The following is a 20,142-nucleotide window of genomic DNA, read 5'->3' on the forward strand; positions in this document are numbered from 1 at the left end:
AACCATACTGAAGTACAATAATCGGTTCTTTGCTTTGACCCTGTATATGGTTCCTTTTATGTGCAGCACAGAACATTGACTCCTGTCCATGTGTTCCCCAACGAATTAAGAGTAGGAATTAAATTACAGCTTAAAATTTCAACACATCTGAATCCTAAAGGCCTTTTTAGCCAGGCTCACATGGAACTGATAAATAAATACAATTGCCCGTTTTTGCACTGTATGGACTATTAAGGCAGCATTGTGTATCAATGACTTTGCTGACACACCGTTTCATTGTTCAGGAAATGTGAAATCCATGTCAGTGCAAGCGCAAAGACAACGATTGACATCATATGGATGACTTGAATGAATCGTTGCATTATGTTTTGAGAAACTCACCATGTTATAACATTTTTAATCATGTGCCTGAGACACCAATGTTATAGCTATAACTTCATCAAGACAAATATAAAAGTTTTTGAAAACATAATAAAAATAATATCATAACATCAATAATATATCATGTTAAACATGATATATTTTTTCCTGCTGGAGTTTGGAGCCAAAATCGAAAGTTATACAATACTTTTGAATGATACCCTCTGCCATTAAAACACTGCAGTAACTTATCAAAACATGACATTTCTAAATGAATAATTTGAAACAATTATGTGAAGCTCAAAAGACCGGATCATTGCTACTCAAGACTCAGGTAAACTTTGGGTAAATTGAATATTGCAAATATTTTCCCCATTTAATTGTTCTGGATAAGCCTCCCCACCAATTTGCACAGGCAGTGGTGATAAAACCGTCCCTACCAGCTCCGCTGCTTCCGTCCACCTAAAAAACCAACAAGGTGTTTGTGACATTTTTAGGTTCTGTGGTGTTTTTAACGAGGTGCAGACAAAACAAGAGTATGTATGAATATGCATTCATTATAAAGATGCGATGAAACTTAAACATTTATGGCGAGTTGGTACACAACAATGGCAGATTGAGGTCAGAAAGCTAAGCAGAGTGAAGCCAAAAGATCAGACAGTGAACCTGGTCTTGGGCTATCAACAACTGTGGTGTCGGTGTGTTTTTCAGAGAGGTGGAGTTAATTATGGAATAAACAGGCCAAAACAACTGTGAAAATTCTGTAGAGATTGTTTGGGAGAACAAAAATAAAAATAAAATAAGTTTTAAAATAAGTTTCAGAAGTCAAACAAAAAGGTGGCGCCGAAAGTGTTGAAATTAAAACATGTCTACACCTACATAACACCAACTGTTTTTATTTTATCCAGTTTTTTAAGTCTTATTTCAACCAAGGTTTGTAAGAAACCACACCACAACCAAAAGAGTCTGACCAGACACAAATGGACCTGCGTGTTCACACGTTCCAATTGGGGAAGGTTTCAGGTGAGTGGAAAGGCCGTCTCTGTTGTGGCCAAGCAAAACAGCTGCTCACCGGGAATCACGGCTTCCGTCACGGCTGACTCTCTGAGTGGGTACACTGGCGATTCGTCAACGCAACCCGCTGTCAATCAAGTGGTCCCGGTTTTAGCCCAAAGAAAGGAAAATCCCCACCTGGCTTGCATTAACCTGCCGCTGCCCCGAAATAATGCGGAGGAGCTCCCGGAAAGCTGGGGGAGAGCCACGGAGAGGGCCCCGTAAACCGCCACTCGTAAAGTTGGTCAGAAGTGAAGGCCGCCCTTCGAAGTTCCTCGCACGTCATGAACGGGACTGTTCCTCAAGTCGGTGGTTTCATGAAATGTTGCCAAATAAACCAAAGAATCAGAGGCTTCATCCAGACGTTAAACCCCTTTGAGAAAAAAAAACACACCCGCAAATAAATATACAAACACGCACATGCACACTTCAGCCAAGCACTTACCACCGAACCGGACATATCTGTGTTTATATTTTGGCTTTGATGTGTATGCACGTGCATGCTTGTGGGTGAGGAGTGGAGACAGGCATCTTGTAGTCAAGCGATTCCAGCGGTGAAATAATCAGCGCTACACACGGAAGACCTGCCTTTGATGCTTCCTGGTGTTTATCAAAGATGCATGGGCGTCTCATATCTCTTTGGGTGTGAGCTTGTGGTTTAACAGTGACACGTGCAAAGGGGCAATTGAAAGAAAAAGCAAATGCAATAGCAAGACCCCGTTGAAAAGGTATAGCTGTTCTATGAACCAGCATTTGTATGTGTTTGTGTAGCCCTGTTTACAAATTTATCCACAAGAGCTTGGGGACACTTTGGAGAGGGTTTAGAGTGGGTATACCTCAATACAGACTCATACCACCAAATACAAAGCGAACAAAGAGGTCATATGGAATGGAGAAAAGAAGGGAATAGAACATCAAATCGCCAAAGACAGTGAGAGTTAAAAGACTAAATGAAAAAACAGCTCTTTTCTTCTACTGTTCGGGTACAGAAAGAAAAATTCGAATGAGGTCACCTCATATCCTTCCAACAGTAAGGAAGGATATTAGCTCGCAGATCTACGACAAATGTGCACTCACCTGAGAGTATAGATTTACACGCACAAAGAACACAATGTACTGTACGAATGAGCTCTGCCAGGGGAGTAAAGACGAGAAGAACTTGATGAAAATGATTCCGTTTCTGCGGCTCTGGGGACAGATCGTTGCTTCGGCTGAGCTCCAAACCAGCAACATAGATCTTCTTTTTCGAACGGAGGTCCAGTCGGACGCCTGAGGCTCCTCTCTAAACCCATCCTGGCAAGGAGGACTTCTTTCCCAGGGAAAGGTCCAGGGCGGACAATGGGGCCGCGGGGAGATTGCTGGTCCCAAGCTGATCTGGAGATTTAGAGTGGGAGGCATGTCTTATTACCATGGAGCCATTATCTGGCATTTATGTGATTGCACACAAATTGTGCACTTCTGGACTTCTGAAAAGGTGTAAAGTTTCCTCCACTGACCGGGTCGGTCTTTGGCATAGATATGATCACAATAAGAACAGAGTGTTGAAGTGTACAATTTCAGGAAATAATATCATACTAAGCAGTGCATTCATGTGCCATGAGATTCTGCGTGGATTGTATTTACTGTATATGTATGCCATACATGAAATTTGTGCAAAGATCAAGGTTTTATGTTTTTGTGTTTGTGCCAGTTGTATACCAATTTCCCAAGCTCCCTCTTGTCAGGCTCGCGTAGGGGTGGTCCCTCCGTCTCTTGTGCTCGTGAAATGGCTTCTAAGTGCCTGTAATTTCTCACGCTTCATCAGTACTGTAATTTCAAAAGGCTGCCTCTGAAGACCCTCCTTTAATGGCGACCTGGGGTTGACAAATGAAAACATCATTTATCCAGTGACCTCGAAAGCTGCAGGAAATGGTTAGATGCTATTCAACGACAGCCTTCAAATAGGGAGTTGTGGTATAGGACTGTTGGGAGTTTGTGAAACATGAAACAAAAGGTGGTCTGGCCCCTAAATCTACAGTATCAAGTTTGGGAGATTTCAGAAAAATGCACACATCCATTTGGAAAAACTTGTATGGGAGCATTTGTATGTTTGCCAGACTGAGGTTTTTCCTCCAGTGAAAATATTTACACAGAAAAAAGACGAACTTTGAAAGTATTTATTTCACTGCGATCCTCTGCCATGTCCAAAAAGTGGTTTCTGTACTTTTTGGACCTCTAAGGAGCCATTGGCAGCATGCCCAATGAACAGCTAGGTTCCATAGTTTGGTATTGGAGTCTAAGACCTCATCCTGTGGGGCCGGCAATTTACTGTTGTATATACTGTGATATTAAAAATACTGTATGCATTCTAGCCTTTAGCTTAGCCGATCACCATTCCATTCAATTTCCAGAGGTGGAATGTCCAGATTCTGTCTTTTGTGTTAGCTGATGGGCGGGGCACGTCTTTCGTTCAGGTGTTGGTGATCAGAGCTGGTCTTGAATCACCTAAGGATATGAGTGAAAGCTGGCTCAAAGTTAATGGGGTTAGGGGTCTTGGCAGAGTAGGGAGGAGAAAAGAGGTCATGGCCTTTAATCGTCCTGAGCACAGAGACTGAGACCGTGGCACTGACCGAGAGGTCAGGGGAGACAGAAAGAGAACTGAGAGGACACGGGTCGGGCCGGGGCAAAACAAAGGACCCTCTCATGGTGATGGCCATGGTCATGGTCATGTCAGACAGCAGACCCCTTAAGATCACCCCGTAGCACGCTTACAGCCTATTTCTCCACCCAATTATGAGGTCATTGAGGACATAACCTGGAATACAATGAAGACAGGAGACTCTTAGAAGAAGAAATGTCCACAACCTGCATATTTGCACTATTTTATTAAGGCCGAGGTAGCTCAGATCCCTGAAAAAAAAGCAGAAAGCAAATTACACCAGCTCATTGACTGAAGGATAAACAGGAAAATTATGACATGAATACCCTGCGGTATCTCTACTGACCAACAATGGTCATTTGGACCAATCATGAAGCAGTTGGATCCTGAGCCATAATACAGCAGGAAGCCGCTGGCATAAACACCAGCTACAAACAAGGTAAACAGAACCTCAACAACGAGGGCACAAAGCTGATTAGAGGGAAGGGGATCTGGAGAGGTGTTCATAGAAAGACAGAACACACACAGTGTTGCTGTGCATTTGATTATCTCGCTCTTTCTATCGGGTGAATATCAACAAATCAAGGTCCTTGAGCCATTTTGATCTACTGAAGCTTCTTCATCTCTGTCATGTTCTCTCATCGTTTGGGGGGTGTAATCGCCACCTGTGGCGCGACAGTCGTCGGATTGGTAACATGAGTGCTCATCGGTTTCCAGGCAGCGGTTGTGTGATGGTTGATGAGTATGTCGTTCTACTGTGACCACATTGCCAATCATTTCTGTATTGTGTGTCAGCAGCACTTAGGGTCATGTCAAGGATGCCATTGCAGACTTGTAACCATCAAGTAAGAGGGAGAAGGCGGGGAAGATCACGGGTGACCCCTCACGCCCTGCTTACACTCTTCCAGCATCTCTTCCTAAATCCTTAAAACTAGGACCACCCGCCACATAGAGAGCCCCTCTCCCCAGCCCATAATCCTCCGAAACAAGGACACTCCCATATCCCCTCTCTGCGTGACTGCAGCACTCTTGCACTTAACATAAACACACAAACTATCTGTATTTACCGTTACATTGCACATATCTAAGTCTGTCATAAAATATATATTTTTTTATTCTTCTTTAAATATATATTTGCATTCTTGTTTTTATGTCTGTATATTTTGTTATCTTTATTTTTTTTATTATTATTTTTTATCTGTATTCTCCTTTAATCTATGTTGGCCCGGTCACCTGGGAAATGTTTACTTTTTGTTATACCGTGATTCGAGGTATGCGCATGCATGCACGTGCACATGAACAACACAGTCCACTCAGATGCCCTTTCAGGCTAATAATGTAGGAATCAAGCATACAAAATTATATATTTGTCTCTGCAAGTGTAAAGTGTTTCATTTGACAATTTTTTTCTGGACTAGGCTGACTAGATTGATTCTATCTCAGCAAAACTGCAGTTGATTCAACTGGATTGTCGGTAATTGAATGCATATACGGTAGATAATAACAACTTGGACAATTTAATGAAAGTATTTATTTCTTTATTTACATTGTTTTTTTGTTTTCCCCTAATCATCCTGTGGGCTAGACTGGACCCCTCTGCAGGGGGTTCCTCTATCTGTCACACCCCTGACTTAGTGTATGCTGCATTTCAAGAAGTATTCCTTTATTGATGAAATTAAATAATTCATTAATTCATCCATTCATTCATCCATTCATTCATCCGTTCGTTCATTCATTCATTCAGCTTGGAAATGTGTTGCGAGATATGATTTGGTCCAAACTTCCATACCTGTCTTAGTTAGTGTTAGTTAGGGAGATAAGAATGAAACTAGGATGAAAACGGTGATTATTTTACCATTCTCTAAAGGAGATAATGTCGCGTAAATGAAACATTGTTCATGTTTAATTGTTCATCTTTTTGCTGTTGGACCTTCTGTAACTTCTTGAAGTTACCACACATTGAGAACCACTACTATTGAGAATAGTGAAACTACGACAGTGAAGCAACAGGGATTATTGTATTCATCCATCATACTCTAGCATCGTGTAAATGACAAAATCACGGTGAATTTTAATTAACCATTATTAATAACTTTGCCGGTGGGACCTCCCTGGAACCTATTGAAAGAGGTCCCCGCACCACAGGTTGAGCACCACTGGGTTGATCGGTGAAGTGGATGTTTGTTATCCCCATGGCCCAGCCTGGACCACAGCAGCACTGTGTGCTCTGTGACACAGCAGCCTCTGGTTACAAACTTTCCACCAATCACAACCCCCGGCTGCAAACTTTGGACCAATCAGAGCGCGGCATTCTGTTCCTGAAGCCGAGGCGATAGAAGTTCAACTTGAAACGGCTTTGCGAAGAAACAATCTGCTTTAAACCCAAATTGACAGCGCTTTTCATTCTGTAGACGGGCAAACCCTGTATTTCAGAGTGATGACTATGTTGGGCATGTATGTACCAGACAGGTTTTCTCTGAAATCGTCCAAGGTCCAGGATGGAATCGGTCTGTACACGGCGAGGCGGGTGAAAAAGGTTCGTTGTTTTTATGACTGAACAGTAACTATGCCAAGGAAATATACCAACCAACAAAACAAAACAAAAAAATAGGCTCTTTCTTCTCAAATTCACAACGATGTAAAGTTTACGTTTTGTGCTCGCGTTGTTCCTCGCTGTCAGATCTGGGATCAGCCCTGTGGAGTTGCTCTGACGTTCAGTGCCACGTAGATACTGCAGCTCAGTGTGTTTGTGCACAACAGTGTTCACACTGCGAGCAGGCTGGTCTCTACTATATAATACCTTAAAAAAAAGAACAAAAAAACCCCAAAAAAAACTACACCATAACCTTGTACCTGCATTTGCATTGGAAACAAAAAAATGTTTTACCTGTTGCTAAAAATTATATTAAAATAATGCATTGATTAGAAATGCCCAATCATACAGAAATTAGAAATGACTTATAAATCCACGAACCAATCTATTGCAATACATTGCGATTGCTTTTTAAGCTGGTAGAATTGCTTGAGGAATAGATGATGAATACTTCATTCATAGAAAGCAACATCTGGCCACTCCCCCTTGGCTATTATCCCACTGCTGGAAAGAAATCCAAAAGGAAAGACAGTGGGAAACCGTGGGATGTACAGTGTGTACATTACACAGTGGGTGTGACCCTCCTCCTTCCATGTTCTTCTGTGTACCTGCATGGTCATTTTTGTTTAAGCTTTAGTTTACTGGGGGCTTCTGCTGTGTATTTCTGTTAATGCAGTTTTTTATGAATTGATAAATCCATGCTTCTCTTCTTCAAAGGGGGAAAAGTTTGGCCCGTTCGCTGGTGAGAAAAGACTGCCGAGTGAGGTGGACGAGAGCTCTGACACCAGACTGATGTGGGAGGTGAATATGTCCTCACAACTGCATTGCATCCATGTTTTGAAGATAACACTGTATTCATCCCCTTATAGTTTATCGACATAATTTATTGTTCGCTGTTCAGTTTAAAAATAGAAAAACTCTTTTAAGTATCTCTCAAGATAAGATTGAGGTTTGACGAAATAAGATGATACACGGTAATAATTCAATATAAATATATATATAAACAATATTTTCACATGACATGACAGACATGTTATTCGTCCCCTTCATAGTTCAAGGTTATCTTAAATCATAGAAACAATTTTTTTCATTATAATATCAGTGGAACCAGTAAAACAGTTGGTTATGTGAATTATTATTTAAAAGATGGATAGATAGATAGATAGATAGATAGATAGATAGATAGATAGATAGATAGACAGATAGATAGATAGATAGATAGATAGATAGATAGATAGATAGATAGATAGATAGATAGATAGATAGACAGATAGATAGATAGATAGATAGATAGATAGATAGATAGATAAATAATATATTCATCCTGAAGTGAAATTGCAGTGGTCTCAGCAGCTCACATCAAAATAGTAAAATAATAATAAAAGGATACAATAAAAATACAAATATAAAAAGAAAATGGCAATATATGGAAAAAAACAGTTAACAGTACACAATAATATGTTATTGTGGCAATACACACTAACCCTAGTGATAAACGACGAAAAAGACCTACAAAATGTCCAATAAATAAAATGTACAGTCTTATATAATAAGCTGTAGTTAAGTTTAGCACGTTTAACACGATGTTCGCCATAGTACGGGATTCTCATGAAGCCACCATAAAACATGTCCCGAATGACTTGATACACATATTCATAGAGAATGTGAAATAATTATTTTAAATATTAAAGTACACAATGCCTACTTAGTTGTTTTTAATTATATTATTTTCCTTTTTTTCTGTGCTTTTCTTATCAAAAAGATAAATACCGCAATGTGTCCGGGCAAAAAACTGTAGTTATAGTCACATTACCAAGAAATATACATTTTATAAATTTGACAACAGACAACAGAAAGAGTAGTAAGGGAATGTAGTGATGGAGAACACATTTTTTTTTTTTTTGAGAATGACCCAGCTCCAGTTTGCAACAATGCAAAATGCATTTTCAGTGTGTTTCAGTTCAGGAAAACCTTTAAAGGGACTCGATCGCTGGCTGAGCCAATTCAAGTGTTCATTACTTCTCAAAAAAAATAAGCAAATATGATGGATTGGTCTTTAGTGGCCTCATGGTGATGTTCTCACGAAGATTTTCTCATTCTGGTTTATAGGTTCGGGGAAGTAAGGGAGACGTGCTTTATATACTGGATGCCAGCAACCCCCGACACGCCAACTGGCTGCGCTTTGTCCACCAAGCTCCTTCGGAAGAGCAGAAGAATCTAGCGGCAATCCAGGTACATCCAGGTGTTTACAGAGTCTGAGAAACGTTTTTGTTAAAGAGGCGCCAAAGAATTTACATGATCATTTTTTTCTTTATTTTGCTATGTAAATTGTAGAAGATGTAAGCGACCTTAGACACAAGAATCATATTTGGCAAGAACTCTTTAAAGACACATCTGGGGAGCCACTAGTTGTTGGAATAATGTTAATAAATATTTGTAAAAGTATTTTCTTTTCCTTGACGCCATGAAACATCTGCAATGGTCAGTGAGAAGCTTTGCTATGATATTACATTAGAAAAAGGTGGATGATAAAAGTAAAGCAGACAAGTTCCACAGTTTGCTATACATTATTTACATTACTAAATGTTGTTCTCTGAAGGCGTCATTCTTTAATAATAAGCCAACAGAACGAAGCCCTGTAGGATGCTGGTTAATGTCGCCTCAGAAACAATAACAAAGCCGAGGATAAAAAAAAAAAAAAAAAGCAAACATCCAAAATGCTATCACAAACCCGTGAGGTTCTGGAAAACTTCACCTGTTTAGGAATGGATTTTTTTATTTTTCTCACAAAGGAAACCAAAATTACAGCGGAAGAGAACCAAATGAAACCTTTTTGGTGATTAGTGATCGGAAGGTTAGTTCAAGGTCACCCCTGTCTGTTAATGCTCTGTGTTCCATCCCTGCTGACAGTTATTGCATGGCCTTCTTCTTCTTAATTATTATTTATGTATATTTGGACTCCCGACGGCTAAAGCAAGACGACTCTTTGATGTAATTAGTGTGACCTTTAAGGACAGGGAAGTTAATGGCGGAGTCTTGAAGGGATTGGGTTGTTCAGTGGGAGCCTTAATCAGCAGACTGTTGTCTGCTGGTGATGAGTTCTCCACATGCCCGGTCCCTTTTGAGAGACCTCTGATGGATTTAACTGTGATTTTGGCGTGTGGGTAAGTAGGTGTATGTTGTGTAGTTATAGTGGTTACCATCCTTATATGTTCAATGTTGTCTTCCAGGACGGAGAGAACATCTTCTACCTGGCTGTGGATGACATTGAGAAGGACACGGAGCTGCTGATCGGCTACCTGGACAGCGACATGGAGGAGGAGGAAGACGAGGAAGAGGAGGAGGTCATCAAATTCGAAGACGAGAACAGTAAAGAGGCCAAACATCTTGTGGAAATGGGTAAAATACAACTTTATTCCGTTTTCAGGCAGGGCTGGGCGATAATCTGGGCATATGGGGCATATTTTGCTGCAAAATGTTGTAGTCTCTAACGATTCTAAGAGTCACCCAACCGGATGTCACCCAAAATTTGTCACAATAGGAGGTCCGAAATGTGAGGGACGTTGATTCTAAAACCTTGAGTTTGGTCTCCTGTCATACTGTCCATCACCATATAGTCCAGATAGATTGTTGATATAGAAGTAGATATTATCGAGATATATTGAGTTCCTCCATATGATCGACCCCCCAACGTGCCATGTTTTTGGCAGAGCTGGTGATCAAGAAGGAGGACCACCCATGCCTGCTGTGCGAGAGCAGCTTCCCCAGCGAGGAGATCCTGGCTGCCCACCTCCAGAGCCTGCACCAGAGGCCCAGCACAGAGGAGAAGGACTTCAAGTGCAGGAACTGCGGCAAGAAGTTCCCCGTTAAGCAGGCCCTGCAGCGCCAGTGGGTTTCCCCGTCACGCGCAGCTTTAGTCAGCCAAGATATTCATGTTTGTGTTTCGTATTTGACACTGCTATTTGTTTTTGTTTTTTTATCAGTTTGATGCTTATCTTTTGTGTCCTTCCCAGTGTTCTGCATTGCTCTGAGTCGTTGGGCACGGCAGGAGACACCAAAGCTCACCAGTGTTCGATTTGCCACAACACGTTCAGCTCAGAATCCAGGTAACGTTACTGCACGTCGCTCTTCTAATGTGACTTACGCCTTAGATCCTCAACCTTCTTCACACCGAGTTTACACGTCGACACTCAGAGTGATACACGTCGATAAGATTTTGCTTTTCGGGCTCCAATCTGAGAAAATTTTAATAGATATCATTTAGTCCTATCCTCCCCACCGGTCTATACTGCAGTCACAGGCAATATTGTACAATAATAATAATAATAACAATATTGTCTCTAATGGTGCTAACCTCTTGTAAATAAAATAATGGTCAAGTTTAGATTTTAATCATTTTGCTGGCGACCCCTTAAGGACCCGCTGGGTGTCCCCAGACCACACATTGGGAAACACTGACTTTGCACACATCAGCATATAGACTGCATCATGGATGACGCACTTTACCTATAGAGAAATACAGGTCCCTGGGTTGAAAAAAAATATGTGACGCACAGCATACTTTAGGGTCATTTAGCGGCTTTCGACTTTTTTCCCCCCACATCATTTAAAAGAGGAGAATCAGAGCTTCCAAATAAGGTGTCACTTGTGCAAATCGAGCAAATATTTTTAAAGCTATGACTTGTTAATGACAAGGGTGTGGCAAAGCATGCAAATGGAGTAGCCAAAGCCACATGGCTACTTAACATACTGCGGAATGGGCCAATCACTGCTTTGTTCTTGTGTTTTGAGGGAACGTTGAACGTACTTTTCTTTTGAAAAAAGCTTTTATTTAACAGTAAGAATATACATGTTTTATAAAAGTGGAATTTATTTTCCGGTGGTTCTTGAAAATATTCCATTTCATAGTCACATTCGGGTTGAAATCCGCTGTTTGAAATGTTCTCCAAGTCCGGAGTAATATCAGATTCAGTGTCGCTGTCGGAGAACTGACTATCATCGCGGAAAATGAAGTCCAGTGCGCGCTGCTTAAACTGACTTGGATCTATCGCACTGGTCAGATTAAGGTCCACGAAATGATTTCGATCTTCCTCCACCCACTTCTCCTTATCAACCGGAGTTTTCACAGACAAGTGAAACCGGAGCCTCGTCTTGTTTACGGAAGTGACAGTGACGTCAGTGACACGCCCCCTCCACAACGTTGTCTCCGTGTGTGTATAAAACACGTAATATTTAAAGGCTGAACTCTATCAACACGGTTTCACATTGTGACTTCACATCACATGGAATATGGAGGAATGATCTTCACCTGGAGGGTCGCTTTAAAGGAAACGATCGATCGGCGTTGTTCAGTGCTGTTCAGCGTCTCGTAAGTGAACTGCGTTTCCCCATGCAATCTAACGCGAATATTTAACTCCACGGTTTAACATTTTCCTACTATTTATAAATCAAACTCGGTTTTAAAAATATGTTGAGAGATAAAAAAAACACAAAGGAACACTAATCTGGAAAAATCTCATTTTCCTCCAAGAAAGGTTTTTTCAACTTATTTGGCTGCTCCTGGCGATTTTAGAAATGCGTGAGATGGCGGCTTTTGCTGTGGTGGGTCACATATAAATGTACAGTACATAATCTTTATAATCGCTCTGTAATGGAAAACCTCCTCTTTTCACACACTGTTCTACTTCCTTTGTTTCCAGTTTTGAGCAGCATAAGGAAGCTTGTAAAGGCGACGCCAGGTTTGTGTGTAAAGCCGAGAGCTGTGGTAAGAGGTTCAAGAGCAAGGACGCCCTGAAGAAGCACAAAGGAAACGTCCACACAGGTCTGTAGCACTGTATCTGCTTCCTCTCACACACACACACACACACACACACACACACACACACACACACACACACACACACACACACACACACACACACACACACACACACACACACACACACACACATTCACACAAACGCATTAATTGACGCTGATCAGCTAACCTCCTCCTGCCATTTTAACAACTTTCAAATAATAATTATATTGATTTCAGTGTGGGGAGGTAAGTAAAGAGGGGTGTGCGTGATCACATCTATCAGGATAATCTAATCCAAATCTCCATTTCAGGGTTTTACATTTTTATTTCCCTGCCGTTGTCCTCCTCTTTGCATCATTGCTGTCTAAATAAAACACTATCTAGCAAACTCGGTAAACTCAGTTTCTATGGTGTGGATTTTAGCCCATATGGCAGTTTTTAATCTCTGTGTTTTTAATGCATGGAGGCATTGTGGGGTCAGCGCAGTATTCATTTTGCGAACTAAATCAGAATGGTTCAAATCCTTAAAAATTATGTTTGGGTTGTGAGTTGATCACTTAGGAAAAATCTGTACTATCATGTACTGAGAGAGTTGAGGCCGAAACTCTGTGTGGTCAGTTCATGAGTTATGAGGTGTGTGTGTGTGTGTGTGTGTGTGTGTGTGTGTGTGTGTGTGTGTGTGTGTGTGTGTGTGTGTGTGTGTGTGTGTGTGTGTGTGTGTGTGTGTGTGTGTGTGTGTGCGGGCGGGCGTGAGGGGCGGGGTGGGGTGGGGTGGGGAGTCTTTACAGATGTGGGTGGTGTGATTCCAATGTAAACGAAGCAGGGGTGTCAGACTACACATTCTCTCCACACAACGAAGACAGTTTTCATAGTCCAGTAAAAGTTCACAGCAGCCCGGCGGTGAAACTGTGTCTGTACGAGAGTCGCCCCAATTAGTGCTCCGCTTCGTTTGTGTTTCTGCATGAACATTTCGGCCGCTAAACGCTAACACATTGCAGACCTCTATCCAGCTCTCCGTCTTGTAGTCTGTTGGTTATTGTCCGTTCTGTCTCGTTGCAGGAAGCGCCCGGCGGAAACTCACGTGCACCATATGCAACCGAAAGTGCTCGTCCTCTCTGAACTTGCAGGAGCATCGCAAGGTCAGCTCCTCGTTCTCCCCCTAAAAAAAAAAAAAATCTCTCCCTCCAGAGCACTTGACCTCGTGGCTCCCTGCTTTTTGCCCGTGGCCCCTCGTCTCGTCCCCTTCTCTGTCTCGGCGGGGGGCGGCTTTATGATCAAGTTGTTACAAATGTAGTCGCTAGGACACACAGGACAGTGGTCGGTTTTTAATTTCACAGGCTCGTCCCCCTCCGGCCTCGTGAAATTTAAGAGCCGCCGATGGCAGACAATGAGGATTGGGCCCTGGCGTCAGGAATCTTTTTGCTCTTAGATGGAATCTTTTGGCTTTTTTTGATGAATACCAGGGCTATTAAAGCATCATAGGGTTTGGCCTAAAGACGTGTACTTGTCTCCTTGCGGCAAAAGGTTTTGCGCAAAGTGTACATGGCACGGCTCTCACTCACCGCCAGGGTGATGTTTTTGATGTGGAGTGGCGTTCGCCTCATTTCATCACAGGTTTCTATTCATGATCCCGACCCCATCTGGGGTTTGGAGTTTCATTTTTGTCTTGTCAACATCAATCTGCTCAAGTCATCAGCAGGTACTAATTCATTCCTCCCAGTACTTTATCATCAGACTTCCGCCAATCATTCCCCTACTCCCCTCCAACCTCCACTGTGCTTCTCTCGTCACCTATTGGTGTTTATCTGCCAATTATAATTATAGACATCATGTGGCAGAGAACGATTTCCTGAGGATAATGTTTTTTATTATTTATTTTTGTTGAATTCTCCATATTGGAAGGTATCAAGTTGACATTGGAAGCACCTCTGCAAATAATCACACATGGATTTTTAATTTTTTTATTTTTTTTAACTAGGTGATGTTATTTATTGCAGAGATTTTGAAGAATTTGGTTAAACTACAACACAATGTCAAGCTAAATACCATACATTAATGATATACACAAATAGCAAATAATAATACACTGCAATTTCTCCAGCTTCGTTAAGAGACGCTGCAGTTATTCCTAAAGAAGGACTTTCAGACTTTCCATAATGACAAGTTTTCACAAAGCTGCTTAAAGCTGCCATTGTCACCGTTTAGCTGAACAAGCTTACAGAGTGGTGGTGGTGGAGAGAAGAGCTGCTTAGTGCGGGCACACACAGCGGCTGGTGGCTGGAGAGCTATGAAATATGCAATTATTGGAATTACGCTCTGAAGCAAAAAAGGGATTCTATTTTGTGTCACTTTAATTACTTTTCTGTCTGTAGACATATTCGTTTAATATAAAAAAGAACAACTTTATATGCGTGTTGATTTGTTAAAGACTTTTTGTAGCGTCCCTCTCGTGATTTTTGAATACCCGGGTGAACAAAACTGTTTTTCTTAAACGCTTGTCACCATGTAGGTTCATGAAATATTCGACTGCCACGACTGTGACAAGAAGTTCATCTCCACCAATCAGTTGAAGCGCCACATGATCACACATTCAGGTGAGAAAATAAAAACCCTCAACTTTCCTCCTTGGTTTGTCATATCCGTCCACGGTTTTCTTTTTTCTCATTTCGCCTCTCTCTGTTTCCCTTGCAGAGAAGCGGCCTTACACCTGCGAGATCTGCAGCCGCTCCTTCAAGCGTCTGGACCAGGTGACGGCTCACAGGATCATCCACAGCGAGGACAAGCCCTACAAGTGCAAACTGTGTGGGAAGGAGTTTGCCCACCGCAACGTCTACAAGAACCATAAGAAGGTGATGGATGGATGGATAGATATATAGATAGATGGATGATGGATGGATGGATGGATGGATGGATAGATAGATAGATAGATAGATAGATAGATAGATAGATAGATAGATAGATAGATAGATAGATAGATAGATAGATAGATTGCGGTGTCACAGCACCACAAAAAATAGGGAATAAAAATAAAGTAATGAAAATATAAAAAAAAATATGGCTATATACAGTAAACCAAAAAAATACCTCGAAGAAAGAAAGATTTGGACACAAAAATTAACTTAAAAAAATAGATAAAATGGCAATGCACAATGAAAACCTAAAAATGAAATAATAAACACTAAAAAACAATAAACCAGGAAATTAAAGCTGGAAATAAACAACAAATAATATAATATATATTATAATATAATATATATATATATATATATATATATAATGTCATTTAGTAATATAATAAACATGAGAATATTCAATAAACCGGAAAAAAAAGACAATCAATAAAAAAATGAATCGAATCATAAAAAATAAAGCTAAAAACTAACATTAAACAATTAAAGTGGATGGGTGTTGGGTGAGTTGGGTCACCCTAAGTTATTTTTCTCTGGGGATTGGATAGGGTGTAACTTGAACTGAAAGTGTTCTTTCAGGCAGAAATCAGCGCTCACTTCAAAGCTGGCGTTTATCAGTGATCACCCCAAATGAGTCGGGGCTCCTCGCTGGTCGTTTGGTGTGGGGTCCCTGGCCTGCGCTCACCCCAGAGGTTTCCTCTGTTTGCTTTGGGGATTGGGGTGTCACTCACCCAGACAGGTGGGTGACAGGGTGGGGGGAGGACCAACAGAAGCACTTTGAACCGCCCAGTGCCTTAAGCTACTTGTCTTCATCAAGTCAACATGACAAACCAGCTTGGAGCCTTGGCCTACCCAAAACCCCAAACCCCACACCCCCACCCCAGCCATATCACAACTCTGAGACGGGACACCCTCAAAGAAGGGAGATGGTTGTGGGTCCAGATGCGGTGGAGGGATAGAAGTGTGGGAAACAAAAGATGAAGAAAGATTCAACTGGTGCATGGTTACGGTGTCATGAGCTCATACTTATATTTTTTGGTTCTGAAATCGATTTTTGTTTTGCAGACCCACTCTGAGGAGAGACCTTTCCAGTGCGAGGAGTGCAAGGCCCTGTTCCGCACCCCCTTCTCCTTACAGCGCCATCTACTCATCCACAACAGTAAGCATGTTTTCAAGCCATTTCCATAAAAAGCCTTAATGAAGGCTAAAGGGTCCAAGGTTAACATTTACTCATTTATTTAGTTATGTATTTAATCTGACAAATAATAATTCCTAATTTGTCATCGAAGTTAGGTTTAAGGTATATTAGCCATTTGCTCAAAGATACTGCATGGCAGGAAGAAGTGAAATAATATAATAGATTTTAGCATTAGTTATTTAGCAAGCATTAGTTATTTCATGGACTGTTATCGACTTTTTATTTTACATTTATTCATAATCTTCCCTCCCAGGGGATTAATAAAAATAGTCTTTGTGTATTACCTTGTTTTTTTTTCATTAATTAAATCTTCCTAATGTGTTCTGTGAACGGTGAAGGTACAGGCACCATTGGATGTACGGTCACCGCGTGCTGTGCTCTTTGCTTTTCTTTTCTTTTTTTTTTTCACTTGCATCCAAATTACCTCGGCTGTCTTATTGCAATCACAGTAAACCCACCGGATCCTCTGCCCATTCCTTCGTAGAGAATCCCTCACTAAACTCAAACCAGACCGCCGTAGCTGCCGGGGTCCCGGTCAGACCTTTGGCCCCGGAGCAGCATCCCCGCCAGAGATGCGGGTCTGGCTGCCCTGCGCCTGCAGACACCGGGTCTTGGCAGGATACGGCCGCGTTCCTACAATCGAGTCTGATGACACAAAGATTGTGAAGCTGGAGGCATTTCCTGCCGACGTCTCGGGAGACGGACTACCACTCGCCGGAATCGTGGGGATGCGGGGGCTAAATAAAAACTGTGACTCGTGTTACGTATCAGGTGCTGCACAGTACAGTGCGGCAATGGGAGGGAGTGCTATTTCATTCTCAAAGAAAGGAAAGACGCGATAGAGAGCGGAGGTATCCTTTCTTTGGGAGTCAACCTCCCCGCGTCGCTTGCTTTTCCCCCGCGCCGAGAAAATTAAGGACAGCTGTCCGAGCATTATGCCGTAAAATTAAATTGTTGTTTTAAAATCAATAAAACGCGTGCGGCGGCTTTAAGCGCGGTCAAATGTCATTTCTTGGTAATCCCGCTTTAAAAGCCTTATAAACACCTCCAGAAGGATCCTCTCACAACACGGGAAGGTGTGTGGTTACATGTGTTTGTGTGTGCCTGTGTATTTTGATTTTCACATTGTTTTTTCCCCCCCTGAATGACAGATGAGGGAGATTCTGGTTATTGACGAAATCCAATTTTTTTTATTGAAAAGCAGCTAAATGTCGCCGTGGGATGAAAGGCGCATCCCGGCTGTTTCTGATGTTTCGGTTTATTTCGCTGCCCGTCACTGGCCTTGGACTGAACACATGCGTGAAGCCACTTACCCTGGCAAACTCACACTCACACCCACACACGCACGCACACACACACACACAAACACACACACACACACACACACACACACACACACACACACACACACACACACACACACACACACACACACACACACCATCCACGCCACTCTATGGAAATTGAATGATCCCCGTATAATGGAAACAAGTAGTGCTCAACAATAGAGTCTGTTGTGTGGAGCAGAGAGCAGAGGCGTGAAGAATAACATCATGCTTGTGTCTCGGAGGGGAACAGCTGAGAGCCGCGCTGTAACTCCACGCTCGGCCCTGTCTGGCAGTTTTAAATGATTTCACTGCCTTGAATCATACTGTAAAGTACAGCATGTTTTTGTTGTTTGGGGAAAAAAAACAATGCAAAAACTCACAATTCAACATTCAGCCGGTGTGCACGTCCAACGTGCGAACGTTTTCTACAGTCTCCTCTTCCCGGGATTTACTCAGGTACAAATAATGTACATGACAGAAAGAAAAAACGGCTAAATCATTCCCAAAAACTATTGTGCGGAACTGTTTGGTCCAAAGAAAACCCCCAAAAAAGCAAAACTGTTGGCAGTTGTTCCCGCACACAATCAACCTGGTGAAATTGGGTTCCCTCTCGCTGTGCCTGATGGCTGCGAATTTCGGAGAACACAACTGGTGAAAGGCTGCGACTGAATGCCGTTAAAGTGGCCGTTTCTTTCTTTCTTTCTTTCTCCCCCCAGGTGAGCGGACATTCAAGTGTGACCAGTGCAACGCCACCTTCAAGAGAAAGGACACGCTCAACGTCCACATCCAGGTGGTCCACGACGGGCACAAGAAGTACAAGTGCGACCTGTGTGAGAAGGCCTTTGTCACGCCGTCCGTCCTCAAAAGCCACAAGAAGGTGAGCTGTGGAGAAAACCTCAAACGAGACAGCCCCAGACGCCAAAGTTTAAACGCTGGCCTCTCCAATTTTCCACCCCGGCCCACATTGAAACGCTGGCTCCCATCTTAAAAAGGAGATTCAACTTTTTTATTTTTTTTGCCCCATTGGACTGCGTCTAAGCACAGTGAGAGTGGAATGTTTTTTCAAATAGTCAAGCCTTCAATGAGGTCGTGCTGTGAACAGTAAGTGAGGGGAACCAACATTTTTAATGAGGCCTGGGTTGAAGAAATTGCAAACCTATACGTTAATATCTTAAATTTGACTTGAAGCATTGACCTGAGTTTAGAAATGCCCTAGGTTAAAAAACGTAAACGTTAGAGACTTTTGAAATGAGCCGGATTGTCCAGTTTGTCACACAAAATTGGGTTTGAACTGTACGATCCGTATGAAAAATGGTTTCCATCGTTTCAAATCTGCTTCCCTGTAGTTTCCCCGCCCCCCCCACACAGAGCGCTGTAGCAGTCTGACAGCTCACAGTACATACCGTACACCGTATGAGATGCCCGTCTTCGCCACCGCTACTCATAACCACCAGCAATCAGGTCCCGGTTTTGGGGATTAGTGATGTCAGTCGGTCCATTACCTCCATGGGACTGCGTAGCGCCATGCAGATCCCGCTGCAGATTGCGGCGTTCTGAACCCGACAGCGTCCAGCGGGGGTAACGGGCCCGGATTGAAGGCGAACAGCTTCTTGGCACACACACCAAAAGGAAAAGGTCTCGCAGGTTGCCTCAGAACAGTAGGGCTGAAGACAGGCACATGAGGCGTCTCACACACAGAGAGCGGGAGTGCCCAGAGGCCTGGCCTTGATCAAAGTCAGGACGACACGCTGAGATCCAGCGGACGGAGCGGCCGTCGGAGGTGGAGACTTGACAGCAAAGCTGTCTGTAGACTCAGCGTCAACTTTTATGTGTCCGTCTTAAACCGTCGCTTGACTTTTTCTCCATGGAGGGAAACGTCTCCCCGTAGACTTCGGGTTTGACGTGTATATTTATCTTCGGCCCTGTCCACACGTGTGCGGATATTTTTGAAAACGTATTATTTCCTCTGCGTTTTTGGCCTCCTGTTCGCACGAAAACGGCGTTTTAGGTCGCTGGAAATGAAGCGTTGGGAGATTTTTTTCGAAAAGTTTTTCCGAAGTTTTCCGTGTATAAAAAAGGAGCTTCTTGAAAATGTTCAGGACCCCAGGAACGATAGCTGACAACCCCTGTGCCGTCTGCGGTGTCTCTATTAAAAATTGAAACGTCTCTCCAACTTCTGTCCATCCATGTATGGATATTATGAAGAAGCTCAGTACGCACGCTCCTTATGTTATTCCGTGGTGTTTTGACATCAAGTTTTATG

The 20,142-nt window shown here is 42.4% G+C and overlaps 1 protein-coding gene across 2 annotated transcripts in view; it reads left to right on the forward strand.

The window, feature by feature from the left end:
- Window positions 1-6,494: 6,494 nt before the first annotated feature.
- The window catches only part of prdm5 (PR domain containing 5), a gene marked incomplete at its 5' end in the record, with an annotated part of 31,997 nt that continues 18,349 nt past the window's right edge, over window positions 6,495-20,142 (forward strand). For both annotated transcript variants that reach the window (XM_080002433.1, XM_080002434.1), the window contains 11 exons: window positions 6,495-6,587; window positions 7,362-7,445; window positions 8,754-8,876; window positions 9,875-10,043; window positions 10,355-10,532; window positions 12,344-12,469; window positions 13,508-13,583; window positions 14,954-15,038; window positions 15,136-15,293; window positions 16,419-16,512; window positions 18,596-18,756. In XM_080002433.1, the coding sequence (XP_079858559.1) occupies window positions 6,495-6,587; window positions 7,362-7,445; window positions 8,754-8,876; window positions 9,875-10,043; window positions 10,355-10,532; window positions 12,344-12,469; window positions 13,508-13,583; window positions 14,954-15,038; window positions 15,136-15,293; window positions 16,419-16,512; window positions 18,596-18,756 (1,347 nt within the window). The remainder of the gene's footprint in view (window positions 6,588-7,361; window positions 7,446-8,753; window positions 8,877-9,874; window positions 10,044-10,354; window positions 10,533-12,343; window positions 12,470-13,507; window positions 13,584-14,953; window positions 15,039-15,135; window positions 15,294-16,418; window positions 16,513-18,595; window positions 18,757-20,142) is intronic.

Source organism: Zeus faber, assembly GCF_960531495.2.
Source record: "Zeus faber genome assembly, chromosome: 1".
Classification (NCBI taxonomy): Eukaryota; Metazoa; Chordata; class Actinopteri; order Zeiformes; family Zeidae; genus Zeus; species Zeus faber.